The following is a 13692-nucleotide window of genomic DNA, read 5'->3' as shown; positions in this document are numbered from 1 at the left end:
TTTCCAGACTCATGCCATGCAGACCGCGGTGGCAGACATCCATTCCCTGGACACCAGAAGGAGAGGGTGTCCCATCTGCCAGACGCTGAAGTAGGGCCCCAGAATCACACCTCGGGCTGTGCCCTCAGGGACTTGGAGTCTCACGAGGAGGAAGAAAAGGAGGTCAAATAGCAAAATAACAAGCCTTAGATAATAGTTACAATTTTAAAAACATTTTAATTGCTATTATGTGTGTAAGGTATGTGCATATGCAGCATGAACATGTGTGTCCCCGTGTGTTCGCCCCTGAGCACATGGGGTAGCCAGATGTCAGACATCTCCCCCTATTCCGTTAATGCACAGTCTCTCACTGAACAAAAACCCCACCATTTTGGCTAAGCTGACTGGTTAGCAAACTCCCAGGATCCTCCTGTCTCTACAATGCTGGGGTTATGCACACACAGCCATGCTCAGCTTTTTTTAATTAATTAATTAATTAATTAATTTCATATGCATTGGTGTTTTGCTTGTGGGTATGTCTGTGTGAGGGTGTCGGGTCCACTGGAACTGGAGTTACGGCCAGTTGTGAGCGGCCACGTGGGTGCTGGGAATTGAACCCAGGTCCTCTGGAAGAGCAGCCAGCTCTTAACCTTTGAGCCATCTCTCCAGCCCCATGCTCAGCTTTTTATGTAGGGCTGGGGATTTGAACTCAGGTCCTCATGCTTGCTTAGCAAGTGTTATTACCCACTGAGCTGTCTGTCTCCTTGAGCCTTAGTTCAGGTTTTACAGGTGAAGACACTCAATTCCAGCACACACTCTTTACAGGTACTGTAACCTATGGAAGCAGAAGCAAAGAAGGCCCAGTACCTAGTCCAGATGGCGGTTGAATTGGAAACACCACAACCTGGGCCTTTAACCACTGTCTTAGAGTTTCTATTGCTATGAAGAGACACCACGACCACAGCAACTCTTAGAAAGGAAAACATTTCGTTGGGCTGGCTTACAGTATTAGAGGTTTCGGTCCGTTATTGTCATGGAGAGAAGCATGGTGGCGTGCAGGCAGACGTGGTGCTGGAAAAGGAGTGGAGAGTTCTACATCCTGATCCACAGGCAGCAGAAGAGACTAAAAGCCACACTGGGTGTAGCTTGGGCATAGGAGACCTCACAGCCCGCCCCTACAGTGACACACTTCCTCCAACAAAGCCACGCCTCCTAACAGTGCCACTCCATAGGGGTTAAGCATTCAAACACAGGAGTCTATGGGGGGTGCCATGTCTATTCAAACCACCCCAACCACTACCCTGTCTTGTCTGCAAATGAACATCGAGTTCCATTAGAAAGGCTGCTACCCACGGGGAGATACCTAGGGCCAGATGCTTCCAGCCCCTCCTGCCCCTGGTACTGGCTACTTCTCCCACATGGAACAACTCCGCTCTCTTCACCCAGACAGTTCCTGGTCACTGTTTGGACTCTCACTGTGGGACATGCTATGTCCTTGTGTAGCACGAATCTTAAAGGGTCTTATTAAATAAAAAACATGGGAGCCAGATATTGGGGTGAATGAACACTGAAAGATCAGAGGAACAGAACCAGCCACAGCTAACCTCGCCTTGCCAATTCCTCGGCCCGATCTCGTTTCCTCAAACTGGAAGCCTCTGAGTCCTCATCCAGAATGAATCTCAGCTGAACTGCTGCTAAAAGCCTAAAAGCTTAACCAGCCTCTGGTTCCTGGTCCTCATGCCTTGTATACCTTTTTGCTTCCTGCCATCACTTCCTGGGATTAAAGGCTCACTTCATGGGATTAAAGGCTTGAGTCACCATGCCTGGCTGTTTCCAGTGTGGCTTTGAACTCACAAGAGATCCAGGCAGATCTCTGCCTCTGGAATGCTAGGATTAAAGGCGTGTGCTACCACTGCCTAACCTCTATGTTTAATATTGTAGCTCTTCTGTTCTCTGACCCCCAGATAAGTTTATTCGGGTGCACAATCTATCAACCACATCCTCGAGTCCACCTCTGCTCTCCCCAGACCAGCCTGACCCACTTGAAAACTCCAAGCACCCCTCCATGGTGCTTATGGCCTCGTCATGATCCAGCTGCTGACTCTTCCAGGTGTGTCCCATCTGCCCCTGTGGTTATGGTGTCTGCTGTTCCGTTTTTTGTTGTTGTATGCGATCGCAGTTCTCAAGTGTGAACTTTTGTAGGTGACGAGGCTGTGCTGTGTCAAAAGGTTGGCCCCTTCTGTTGGACCCAAAGTAGCACTACAGGGACAAGCCACCAATGCTGCATGCTGCCACACTCGGCGCCTGCACACAGTGGGTGCTCACTTAACATCTACTGAATTGGAAGAGTGATTGTCTTACCCCAAGTTGGCCCTTAGGTCTCCTCCTTTGAATCTTTATGGCCTCAGGCTTCCTCACCCTCCCTGGCAGTCCCCCCACCCTCCTCAATGACCTATAACCCTGCCCTTTCCCTGTTTAAGGGCCCTTACACTGGCCCCACTCCAGATGACCCAAATCAGCCAGGTCCCCTGAGCCATGTTCATTACTCCAAGTGCAGGATGTCGGGAGGGCAGGGAGGGCCTGGGAAGTTAGGAGGGAGGGAGGGAGCAAGCAGAGGTTGAGGGAGCCCGGACATCCTGTCCTGATGGCCAAGAGATGATCTTCCAGGCCCCATAAAAAAAGCTGGAGCCACAGAGGCGGCTGCATCCCACCCCGTAACCTGTGGGCTGGAGTCTGAGAACCACTCAGATCAATATCATTCACTGGTAAGTCATCAACACAGCCTCTTCACTGCCAAGTCTTCTGAAGGCCACCAAGCTGATGGATGGAGCTGGAGGAAGCAGAAACCCAGCAAGATCCAGTAGCATGTATTTCTTGGGGGTCTACAGGGTCATAAGAAATGGCAGGCCACACTCATGCTGTGTGGTTTCAGTCTACAGGCTGACCCTTAGTGGCAAAACATACCCATCCTGCAGATGAGGAAACTGAGGACCAGGAAAGGAGGCGGGCTCTCATCCTCTTGAGAGCCCAGCAAAGCTAGAACCAAATCTGGTATATCTGGTCTTAGGCCAGCACCCTTTAAAAAAAAAAAAAAAAAAAAAAAAAAAGGTCACCTTGCAGGGGGTGTGGGGGAGGATGTCTCAGAGGCTTCCCAACTCTAACTGTCCAGGCAGGAATGAAGATATTCTAAGTCAAGACAGGTGTGTCCCTCCCTTCAGCTACCAAACTACTGAGAAAATGAACCCCCTAGAAACTGGAATCTCCCCCAGGAGTCTCAGGCTGGGCTGGAGTCTGGAGGCAGCCAGAGGTGGAGCTTGTCTCCTGCTAAGAGATTTCTCAGGGTCTGACAACTTGTCAGGCTGCTTTGAGGTCTGGAACGGAGGCAGCAGCGGTGAGGGGCGTGGGCGGGACACCTTGTCCACGCTGCTTAGCTCTGTACACCTGTTTCAGCCTAAGCCTTGTGTCCTGACTCCGAAGTTGGACTTAGGACCCTGCAACTCTTTTTTTATTTTTTTAATTGCCAATGAGGACAGGTGGCTGAGCCCATCCTGTTAGGGCTGGCAGGGTCTAGGCTCTGACCATTACTCTGGTGACATCCTTTCTGCATACAGCTTATGCTAGACATGACAGCCTCTCACAGCTGTGCCTGAAACCATGTAGGACCAGCACCTCCAAAGGACCTCCTCAGTCGCTGGCCCAGTGCCGGGGGAGGGGGTGGAGCTCCCCACCCCCAGCATCCCCTTTCTCTTCCAAGCTGGTCTCCACCTTGACCTCCCTTGAAGTTCCAATTCTCAGCCTGTGGATTGTGACCATCAGAAAACACCTGTTTCTAGTGGTCTTAGGAACGGAGACACCACTCAGTAGCAAATTTACAGTTATGAAGTAGCAACAAAAATAAACGTACCATTGGAGGTTCCTAAGAGCATGGGAAATTTGTGTTTTCTGCTGGTCTGGTCCCACAGGTTTGGAACCACTGCCGGGGAGCATGTATGGAGTTCAGAGTGGGCTGATTTTCTGACACCCAAGGCTGTTCATCATCCCCCACTCTCAGCTCACAGCTCTGCCCTCTTCCACAGAACCGATCTTGGTTTGCTTTCCACTGCCATGATAAAAACACCAGGACCAGAAGCAACTTGGGAGGGAAGGTTTTATTTCAGCTTACAGTGTAGAGTCTATTATGGAGGGAAATCAGAGCCAGAACTCAAAGAAGGAACCCGGAGGCCGGAACTGAAGCAGAGGCCATGGAGGGGTGCTGCTTACTGGCTTGCTCCTCCCTGACTTGCTTTGCTTGCTTGGTATGTGCAACCCAGGACCAACTGCTCAGGGTGGTACCACCCACTGTAGTCTATGCCCTCCCACATCCATCATCAGTCAAGAAAATGCCCCCAGAGACTTGCCTCCAGGCCAATCTGGTGGTAGAAGTTCCTCAACTGATGTTCCCTCTTCATAGATGACTCTAGTTTGTGTCCAGTTGACACAAAACTAATCGGCGTATCAGCTCGCCTGTCCCCGCACATTTGTGCACCATGTCCTGACCTCCAAGTCCTTCTTTCACAGCACCAGCCTGCTAAGCAGTCTATGCCAGCATCAGTGGGGAATGCTCTGGACCTGCCTCAGGGCGCCAGAAGGCTGGATCCCAGGACAATTGATGGGAAAAGGACAGGAAAGTATATGTCTACACGGAGACGCAGCAGACATGTGGGGGCTGTATCACCAGTACATGCCTCTGATGTGTGCATCGCTGTGTGTGTGTTCTGTATGTCTATGAGTGTCTGTGGGTCTGGATCTGTCTTGTGCATGTCTATATGTGCCTGTATATTTATGTATGTGAGTCTGTCTGTGCATCTTTATGCATGCAAATGTCTATTTGTGCACATTGTTGTGTGTGAGCATGTGTGCTATTGTCCAGGTGTGTGTTATCCATAGGGTGTGTTACACATAGGCACACACTACACATTTGGTTCCATGCCTCATTGATGGTGTTATGAACGGGCCATGCTGTGTTCTGAACTGTTAGAAACTAAGAACTACTAAAATATTCCTTTGAAAAAAAGGTGAAAATGAATCCACTTGTAATCTCAGCACTTGGAAGATAGAAAATCAGAAGTTCAAGGTCAGACTTAGCTATATATAGCAAGTTTGAAGCTGGCCTTGACTACATGAGACCTTGACTCCTAGATGATGGATGGATGGATGGATGGATGGATGGATGGATGGATGGATGGATAAATGGATAGATGGATAGATGGATGAATGGATGATGAAATGCAGTAAGAAAACAGTGGTTTGGTTTCACTGGTCATGAGAATCAGTTCCACAGACCCTACAGGAAGAGCATGGCCCTTGTACCATGAGTGGCCTCAGGGCTAGAGGGTAGGTGCCAAGAAGAGCCTTAACCATGACCATAACCCACGGTGCCAGTTCCTCCCTTCTTGTGGAGCGTGGCCTAAGGGATGCAGGAGAGGTACTGGGTGGCCCAAGGGATGCAGGAGAGGTACTGGGGTGGGAATGTGTCAAAATTCCTAGCACATCCACTGAAGGGATGCAGAGTAGGTGCCTGGGTTGACAGGGCTCAACAGCACAAGAAGGACCTTAGCCTGCTGTACTCCCTGCCTCCGCCCCCCAAACCCCCAGCAAATGTCTTCACAGGGCTCCTGGGTTCTTCATGTAAGGAAAACAACCCTAACACCCAGGCTTGTCCCCAGACTGGAAGTAATCGGTGGAGAGTTTCTCCAGTCACCTACTGGCTTCTTGTCCTGCCCTCCCTCCTCCTCCTGCCTCAGGAGGGGCTCCTTCAAGGCAGCCTCCAGGACTCGGCCAGGGACTACAGGCAGGAGGGCCTCTTTCCTGCCTCAGGCCCCAAGACTCTGCACTTTGGCTACAGGAAGGAATTCATTCATCCCCGCAACTGCTTCCAACCTCCAAGACCTGTTCCAGAGACCTGTGGCCCCAGCCTTGAGATCTGCCACTCTGGCTGCCCCTTGGGCAGCAGATCTGTGAAGAACAAACCCATAGAAAGCACGGAACTGCTCCTGCCTGGCATTCTGAAGCCTTCTAAGAGCTTCCAAGCCATAACGCTTGCTAACAGTCTGGGGGCTGATACCTCAAAGCCCGTCTATTGAGAACACAGAGGGCTGTTATCACCCACATCCTCTCAGCTAGGCACCCCAAAGCCTGCTGAGGCCTCAGAGCTTGGATGCTACCAACCTCTCTCAGTTGACAGCATACTGCGGCCACTTAGGGCCTCAGTTTCTAGTTTCCCATGTAAATTGTTATTCTGGCGTGGCAAATAGACTCCATTCTCTTCCCCCCCCCCCCCTTGTTGTCTACCCATCCCATTCTTAGAAGAGGGTGTGATAAATCCAGCTAGAGACAGGACACATTATCCATAACCACTTGAGACTGACCCACAGAGCCCTGCCTGGGTAGGGCCCAGGATCAGGACTTTTCAGCTAACCTGAGAACTGGGCATGGGGCGGGGGGGGGGGGGGGGGGGGTAGGGGGGGATTTCCTCTACTCCCAGCCCCACCACTCTGCCCTCTGCCCTCTCCTTGGTGGCCTCGCTACAGCTTCCAAAACTGGCCTCTGACCATCCCCTGGCCCCAAATCAGAGTTCCTGCACCCCAAGACCGTCTCAGACTGCAGGAACTCGAGGTCATCACATTCCTGTGCTTCTGGGTGACATCACAGGAGGCCCTCTTGACACCCACTATCCTAAGACCAAGAGCCCCGGTTCCTCCCTGGGAAGCCAGCCTGACTACCTACCTGTCACACCTGCATGACGTGAGGTATGCCCAGTGCTCACCAGAGCTAGTCTCTCCCAGAGGGGCTTGAGCTAGGAAGGGCCTTGAGAGAAGGTCCACAGCCAGGCCACTTGCTCAAGTGTCACGACTTTGAACAAGTGCCTCACCCTCTGTGAACCTCGATCTTTTCATCTGTGGGATGGGCACAAGGACAGGTACACCTGCTTGACTGAGAAAACGCGCTCCTGCGCCTGCTGGTTCAGGCTCCAGGCCTCAGCGACCATTTGTTCTTGCTCTGAGAAGACAAGGTAAATTCTCGAGCTTTGGTTTCCTGGTGTGTCCCCTGGGATGTGGGACATGACACCTGGTGGACAACAGGAATACAGGCACACTCTGTTCCCACCAGATAGGCTCCGCCCCTCCAGCTGTGTCTCTTGTAGATAAGTGGAGTTCAGTGAGTGGTCTGGGAGCCTGGGGTCCCTGAAACCCTTTTCAGGGCCTGTGAGACCAAAACTATTTCGCCATGCTGTTAAGCCACTACTTGTCCTTTTGTTCGTTTTTTTTTTCCCCCAAGGAGACAGTTTCTTCCAATGACCTGTCACAGCAGAAGGCGTCACAGACAACAGCAGAGGCCAGAGGCTTTAAACCACGCCCAACAATGCCGCCTAATGCTTACTTTAGAAAATGCCATTCACTTCCACACTCAAGGCGTTAGTTTAGTATTGTTATGTAAGTGAATCTGTGTTTTTGAAGCGTTCTCGGTTTTAACGTCTACCGTATAAAAATCAAAAAAGATATAATGAGTCTATACAAAAGCTCCGTGGGGTCCTCCGTCACCTTGAAGAGTGTCAGTGAGTTTTGGCACCCACAGTGTGCCAAGGCTGCCCCCAAAGCCCCACCACGGGGCGGGCTGCACACAGGGCAGCCCTGCTTGCTCAGGTCATCTGACTGAGACTTCTCGGGTCCGAAGAGCGCTCCGTGGAGTGGGGAGCCGAGTTCCAGGAAGATTTTGGATCTCCGAGAAGCTCTCCATGCCCACTGTGCTCAATATGCCCAAGTGGCACCACCCAAGTTCCTGAATTCCAGTGAGCTCAGAACCTCGGAACCCCTAGGCATCAGTGAGCCACAGGTGTCCCAGCTGGTGGCACCCCGTCACTTTGCCTGGCAGCTTCCTGCTCATTCCTCTCAGAGGCCACAGCCCTCCAGGACGGACTGCCCGTAGTTTCAGAAGGCCCCGAAGGCATTTGTGCAGCCCAGATCGGGACTGAGTTCTGAGTTCAAGCAGGCTCTCTCAGAGCCAATGAGGATTTGTGTATGCTCTTGCTTAGAGCATGGAAGGAAAAGGCCCCCTTTTCAATGGGACTGTCAAGCTGGTAGTTGAAAGCCTGGAGTGGCCTCACACCTGGACAAAGTCTGCCTGATAACCACAAGATGGGGACAGATCCCCGTTTTTACCGTTTGAGCTCCTGGACCCAGCTCTGCCTGTACTCCACAGGCACCCCGGTCAATCCACTCCTTGTTTTATTCTTTGGCCTTCTTTTTCAGCTGGGCGTCCGTATGAATAACAGGTACGATGAACAGGAGGAGCGGGTGGGGACCACTGCTTGGGCTCCCCGAAGCATCATTGAAAACCCTCATCTCCGGTGCTCAGGGAAGACCCCTCGTGCCCAGTGAAGACCCAGCAGAGGCCACACACAGCTAGATCAACAGCCTGGGTGTGTGTTTAACATTATCATTTATAAAGCCATACAATGGATTGTAAGAGACAGGGCAGCTGTACAGAAGGAGACAGCATATGTGTACATACATTCGTATCCAGAACACAGCTTACAACAGGGTTTATACAAGGTGGCGGAAGCTACAGGCACAATGATACAAAATATAAAGTATATTTCCATCTATAAATACACAGCAGAGGGCTGCGGGGGCCGGGGATGGACTCTGGGCGTGGGTTTCCCAGCAGAGGGCCCGAGGGGCAGGGTTGGGATAACCAGGGTGTACGGAACTTCTTACATTGGTTTTGAATGAAAGAAGGGAAGAAAGAACGTGAGGAGACACCACACGTACACCCCCAACACGCTCACACACAAACGAGCCAGATGTGGGTCCAAGGGAAGGGCTGGGTTGTGAACACTGATGAGAAGACATGTCGTGGGTGTGTCGCACTTCGATGGCCTTGCTGTTGTGAGGGGCCCAGGCATGGGAACCAGCTGGGACCCTCCAACTTGTCAGCTGTTTGAGGAGACAGGAGACAACGAGGAAGAGGCCTGCTGAGCCTTATCCCACGTGGCTGTCCTCTCCATTACCAGTACTAAAATACTACCAATCTGTGGCCCACCGGGCCTCACCTCCTGGTTCTTCTCACTACTGGGTCACATTGAACTTGACATCCCTCCATCCACCACTCCATCTCCCACCTCAAAGTTCCCTAAAGAGAACAAACCATGCACACACACCCACACTTACACACACACACACAAACATCCTGTCACCACTGACCATGGAAACACCAGTCTCTAGATCTTTCACCAAGGCCTAAGTGTAGGGGTGGCCCTAGCTTTGGGTCCCAGCTCTTCAAGGACCCAAGGCATGGAGGCAGGAGAGGGCTGGTTCCCTTGGATGGATCTCCCCAAGGTCTAAAGCTGGGAAAAGGGGGATCAGAAATCTTAGGTAGGATGGAGAAGAAAACCCAGAACAGGATGGATGCTGTTCACTCACAAGTCTCTCCTGCCCTTCCCGGACAGCAGAGGGAGTCTGTTTCATTTCTATTCAAGCCTAGGACAAGGTCTTTCTCTCTCCTGAAAGCCCCTTTCTAGAGGGACACACAGCCACAGTGACCTCCCTACACCCCCAGATAGGTTTCTCCAGGGACTCTCCAAAGCCAGGGTGTACCAGAAATCCTGGCAATCATGTCCAAAGCCATCTAAGCCACTGGGGATAGGCCAGAGGAGAGGACTCCAAATGGCCTTTCCAAACCTAAGACGTGAATTCGTTCCTCGGATATAACTAGACAAGGGAGCCAGGGGTCCACAGTAGCACAACAGTGACTTCAATATCCAATTGTTTATTTTTCCCAAGCTTCCCTTTGGGGCCACCTATCCACTGTATTCTAGCCCAGCTCTTCACCCTTATCCCCTGGGACTATGGGGACCTTCCTTTCCCCCACACCTGGCTCCTCAGTGTCCCTCTCTGCCATCTCACCCCCAGATACCAGGGAGGGTGAGGCCCCAGGCCAACCTCAGCAATCTTTACAGTCACCAGAGGCAGTATGGACCCGGGCTGTAGCTGAGGGGTCTGGAGGATGGTGAGACAGGCTGCCAGGTTCTCTTGCCTCCTGACCCCTCCTCCTTCGCTCACATTTAAGAGCGGACAGCACTCTCCCTGCTGACATACAGGCTCAACAATGTAGAACAGCAAAAACAGATCACTCACAAAAAAAAAATGGGTAAAAAAGTGCTCTTCTTTAAAACAAATCTTTGGCAAGACTAGGTTGCATATGAGTGGTGAGAGTGCATGTGGTCTCTGTGTGTGGTTGTGTGGTGTGTGTTTGCTCATGCGTGTGTGTGTGCATGAATGCGCAGAGGCCCACCTGTGAGAATCACAGTGCAGAAGGGGGCAGGCTACAGCGTGGTTCCCAGTGTACGAACTGAGGCCCCTTCTCCAACATTCTTCCAGAAAAGCCAAACTCAGGTCTCCATTCCTTCTAGAGGCATGCTGGGAGGGAGGCACCCGCCTTCCCAGCATCCACCTCGGTCCTTCCCATGACTCACACACGGCTTGGGCCTGAGTGCAGCATGGGAAAGTGAAACCAAGGCTGACCCCAGACTCAGGTCTGGCCTAAGGCAGGCTACAGAAGCCCTGGTGCTCCTTAACGGCTCAAGTGAACATCCCAGCCAGGAGAAGGCTCTCCAGGCTGTGCAGCAGGATGAGGGTATTTACAAAGAAAGGGATAAGAAATTTCTTCTTGTAATTTGGGAAGGAGTGGGGCTCATTTGGGGAACGAGGAAAGGGGTGATCAAGACATTTGCCTTCAATATCTCAGAGGCAAGGACACTTTAGAAGGACCTTGACTGCTAAGCCCATTTATTCTTTGGGAAGCAGAGGCCCCAAGGGGGTCTCTCTACCCATGATCTCCGCCTAACCTAGACATTCTTCTTTCCAATTCCTCAAAACAACGTCCACACAGTCAAAGCTCCCGGGAGGAGGGAAAAAAAAGAGATGCACACACCACAGCCATACACACCTGCATCCCCAAACACGCGCTCAGACCTGTGGTGATGGAAGCAGCCGTCCACACACCCAGGATGCTGGCAGCTGGGCTACTGCTTGCCAGAAAATGAGGGGCTAAAGAACTGGAGCATGTCATCCCCCAAGTCCCAGATGTAGCCTAGGGAGGCCAAGACCAGGATCAAGGCCAAGGCCAGCCCTGGGCTGTTTGGAATATAAAGATCCCTTGCAGTTCAGACTTTACTTACACCTTAGAAAAGAAATGGAAACAGTTTGCGGCCAGGGGGCAATAAAGCAATATGGGAAAACAATAAATATTTCTTGTCAATTTACCTATTCTTTTTTTAACCTTTTCTTATATTTTTATTAGATTACAGATTTCTATCAGTATGTCTCATGTATATATTATATATATTTATATATCAGTACAATGCCACCCGAGGGACCCCCATGGATTTAAATGGAGGTCTGAGTGGTGACAGGGGCCTTCCCAACCCCACAAATGGATATAGGACCTTTGGCCTAAATTCATACCTTCCGTCCTCTGTCCCACAGGCAGCAAGGTTCTGCTGGGGAAACTGAGGCAGAGGGGAACAGGGAAGCTTTGGCATTATAGGAGGACCATGTGGTTCTCCAGCAGCAACCCCAGAGGCGCTCTGGTATCAGTCACCCTGGGCAGCCCCAGCCAGAAAGGTGTCTGCAACAGTCAGACCCCAAAACACAGAGGGTGAAAAGGGGGCTCCAGGCATCCCCGGGTACCCTGGGCAGGACTTTGGGAAGCAGGCTCCTGGGATAAGCCAACATAAGGACCATATAGGATGGGGTAGGTCAGAAAGGCACAGTTCCCTTCCCCCAGCAGGCCTCAAGCAGGTGAGGGTGTACCAAGCTAGAGCTGGTACTCCCGGCCCAGGAACTGGGCCGAGAGAAGAGAATAAGGCAGAGTCCTGGATGCTATCAGTGCGCATGCCCAACTTACCACAAGCCACAGAAAAGATGCCACCCTTCCTAACAGGGATCTTTCCCAAGACTGTGGGCACCGCCTCTCTCTCCAGCCCAGCTTCAGTCTCAAGGAGACAGAACTAGGCTGATGCCACAGGCTGGCTATGCCCTCTGTACCAAGGTCTCTACAGGGGACAGGCTGGAGGCCCCCAGGGCCACTAGAAGGCAGTTGTAGGAACAGAGAGAGAATTCTGCTACCCATAATTCTGCTATGCTCCTACAGGAGACAGCTTGTCCCTGACCTGGTACCCTGCCACCCCATACCCCTAGCCTTCTTTGGTCAATGTGTATATGTGTATCACAAGACACAGACAAGCAGAGCTGTTTGTAGCTAGAGTAGAGAGAGACAGGTATGGATGAGTGTGTGGGGTCACATTTACATCCTGCAACAAGGAGTCAGAGCAAGCACAGACCACGGGTGCCTCGGGTGAGCAAAATGTAAGGGAGTGTCACCTCTTGATGTCATACGCTGGCCACTGGATTTAGCAACCTTACCTCCAGAGAAGGAGTCTCAGCTCGGTTTCTGCTCTCAAGGCAGGAGGGATAGGGAGAACAAACTTTTTCATTGCTCCATGAAATCTGGTCCCTGCAAAGAGGCCTGTGTGTTCCCTGTGGGAGCTCAATTTTCTCAGAGCGGGAGGGGAGCCAGGACCCCCAGCTAGGTGGAGAGGCTTTGGGAGGTGTGGCTTCCATAGGTACAGGGGATTGCAGAGTTCCTCTCTTGGGCCCTTTCGTTCTCTCCCTCCCTCTCCCCTCCCCCACAGTGAATTCACTTCCCTTTCCCAGCATTCCACTTTCTCCTCTCCTTCTCCACAGCCACCCCAAAGTCCTCTTCCCGGATTCAAGGTGGTCAGGATTCGCAGATCCCCTCCCCCACACGCCCCATCCCCAGTGCCCTGGGCCTTGGGCAAGGACTCCAGGATTTCATCTCTTCTGGCCAGCGCTCAGCATGACCTTGGAGACAAAGTTGACAATGGCAGAAGCAGGCTGGTTGGGGTCAAGCTCCGCAAAGAGGTGGCAAGCGTTGTCCGTGGTGCTGCCGGGCTTCCGGGCCACGAAGCCGAAGAGCCTAGAGAGGGTAGGGAGAGGGTGCCATTCATTGTAAGGAGCCCAGGCTCTGGAGGGCAACCCAGGCAGGAAAGCATGCCTCAGGCCAGCCTGGCTTCCCCAGCCCCCACACCTCTCCAAGCATCTAGAACTGGGCTAGCTCTTAAAGCCAAGTCCCGGGGACAGTGCTTTGCTTTGTTTCAGGGCAGGTGACATTTCCCTGGGGTGGGGGTGAGGGGGGGGATGAGCTGGGGATGAGTGACAAGACTGGTTGGAAAGGGAGCGAGGAGACCAGACGGGAGGAAGAGTGTGAGCCAAGCTTCTCTGGGTTCTTTCTCAGCCCCACCCCAATCTGAAGCTTCCTACAGGATATGCCTCCTAGGTGGTCGGAGAGACACAAGCAGGTGCCCATCTCCCTCCCCTACATTACCTCTCTCCCTTCCTCTTTCTCTCTCTCTCCCTCCCTCTCTCTCTCTCACACATACACTCTCTCTGTCTTTCTGTGTCTCTGTCTGTCTCTGTCTGTCTCTCTCTCTCTCTCTGTCTCTCTGTCTCTGTCACACACACACACACACACACACACACACACACACACACACACACACACACACACTCCTAGCTCTGGAAGCTGGGAAGCCCTGAAAATAGGAGAGGTAAGGAACCCCACACCTGTCCCCTGCCCCCTCCAACTAATGGG

At 52.1% G+C, this 13692-nt stretch overlaps 1 protein-coding gene across 27 annotated transcripts in view; it reads right to left on the bottom strand.

The window, feature by feature from the left end:
- Positions 1 to 8440: 8440 nt before the first annotated feature.
- The window catches only part of Tns1 (tensin 1), a 230800-nt gene continuing 225548 nt past the window's right edge, over positions 8441 to 13692 (bottom strand). For all 27 annotated transcript variants that reach the window (XM_076550126.1, XM_076550131.1, XM_015986049.2 and 24 more), the window contains one exon: positions 8441 to 13017. In XM_076550126.1, the coding sequence (XP_076406241.1) occupies positions 12873 to 13017 (145 nt within the window). In that variant the 3' untranslated portion in view covers positions 8441 to 12872. The remainder of the gene's footprint in view (positions 13018 to 13692) is intronic.

Source organism: Peromyscus maniculatus, chromosome 13 (assembly GCF_049852395.1).
Source record: "Peromyscus maniculatus bairdii isolate BWxNUB_F1_BW_parent chromosome 13, HU_Pman_BW_mat_3.1, whole genome shotgun sequence".
Classification (NCBI taxonomy): Eukaryota; Metazoa; Chordata; class Mammalia; order Rodentia; family Cricetidae; genus Peromyscus; species Peromyscus maniculatus.
Note: the sequence above shows the minus strand (reverse complement) of the source record. Positions and strands in the feature narration are given on the sequence as shown.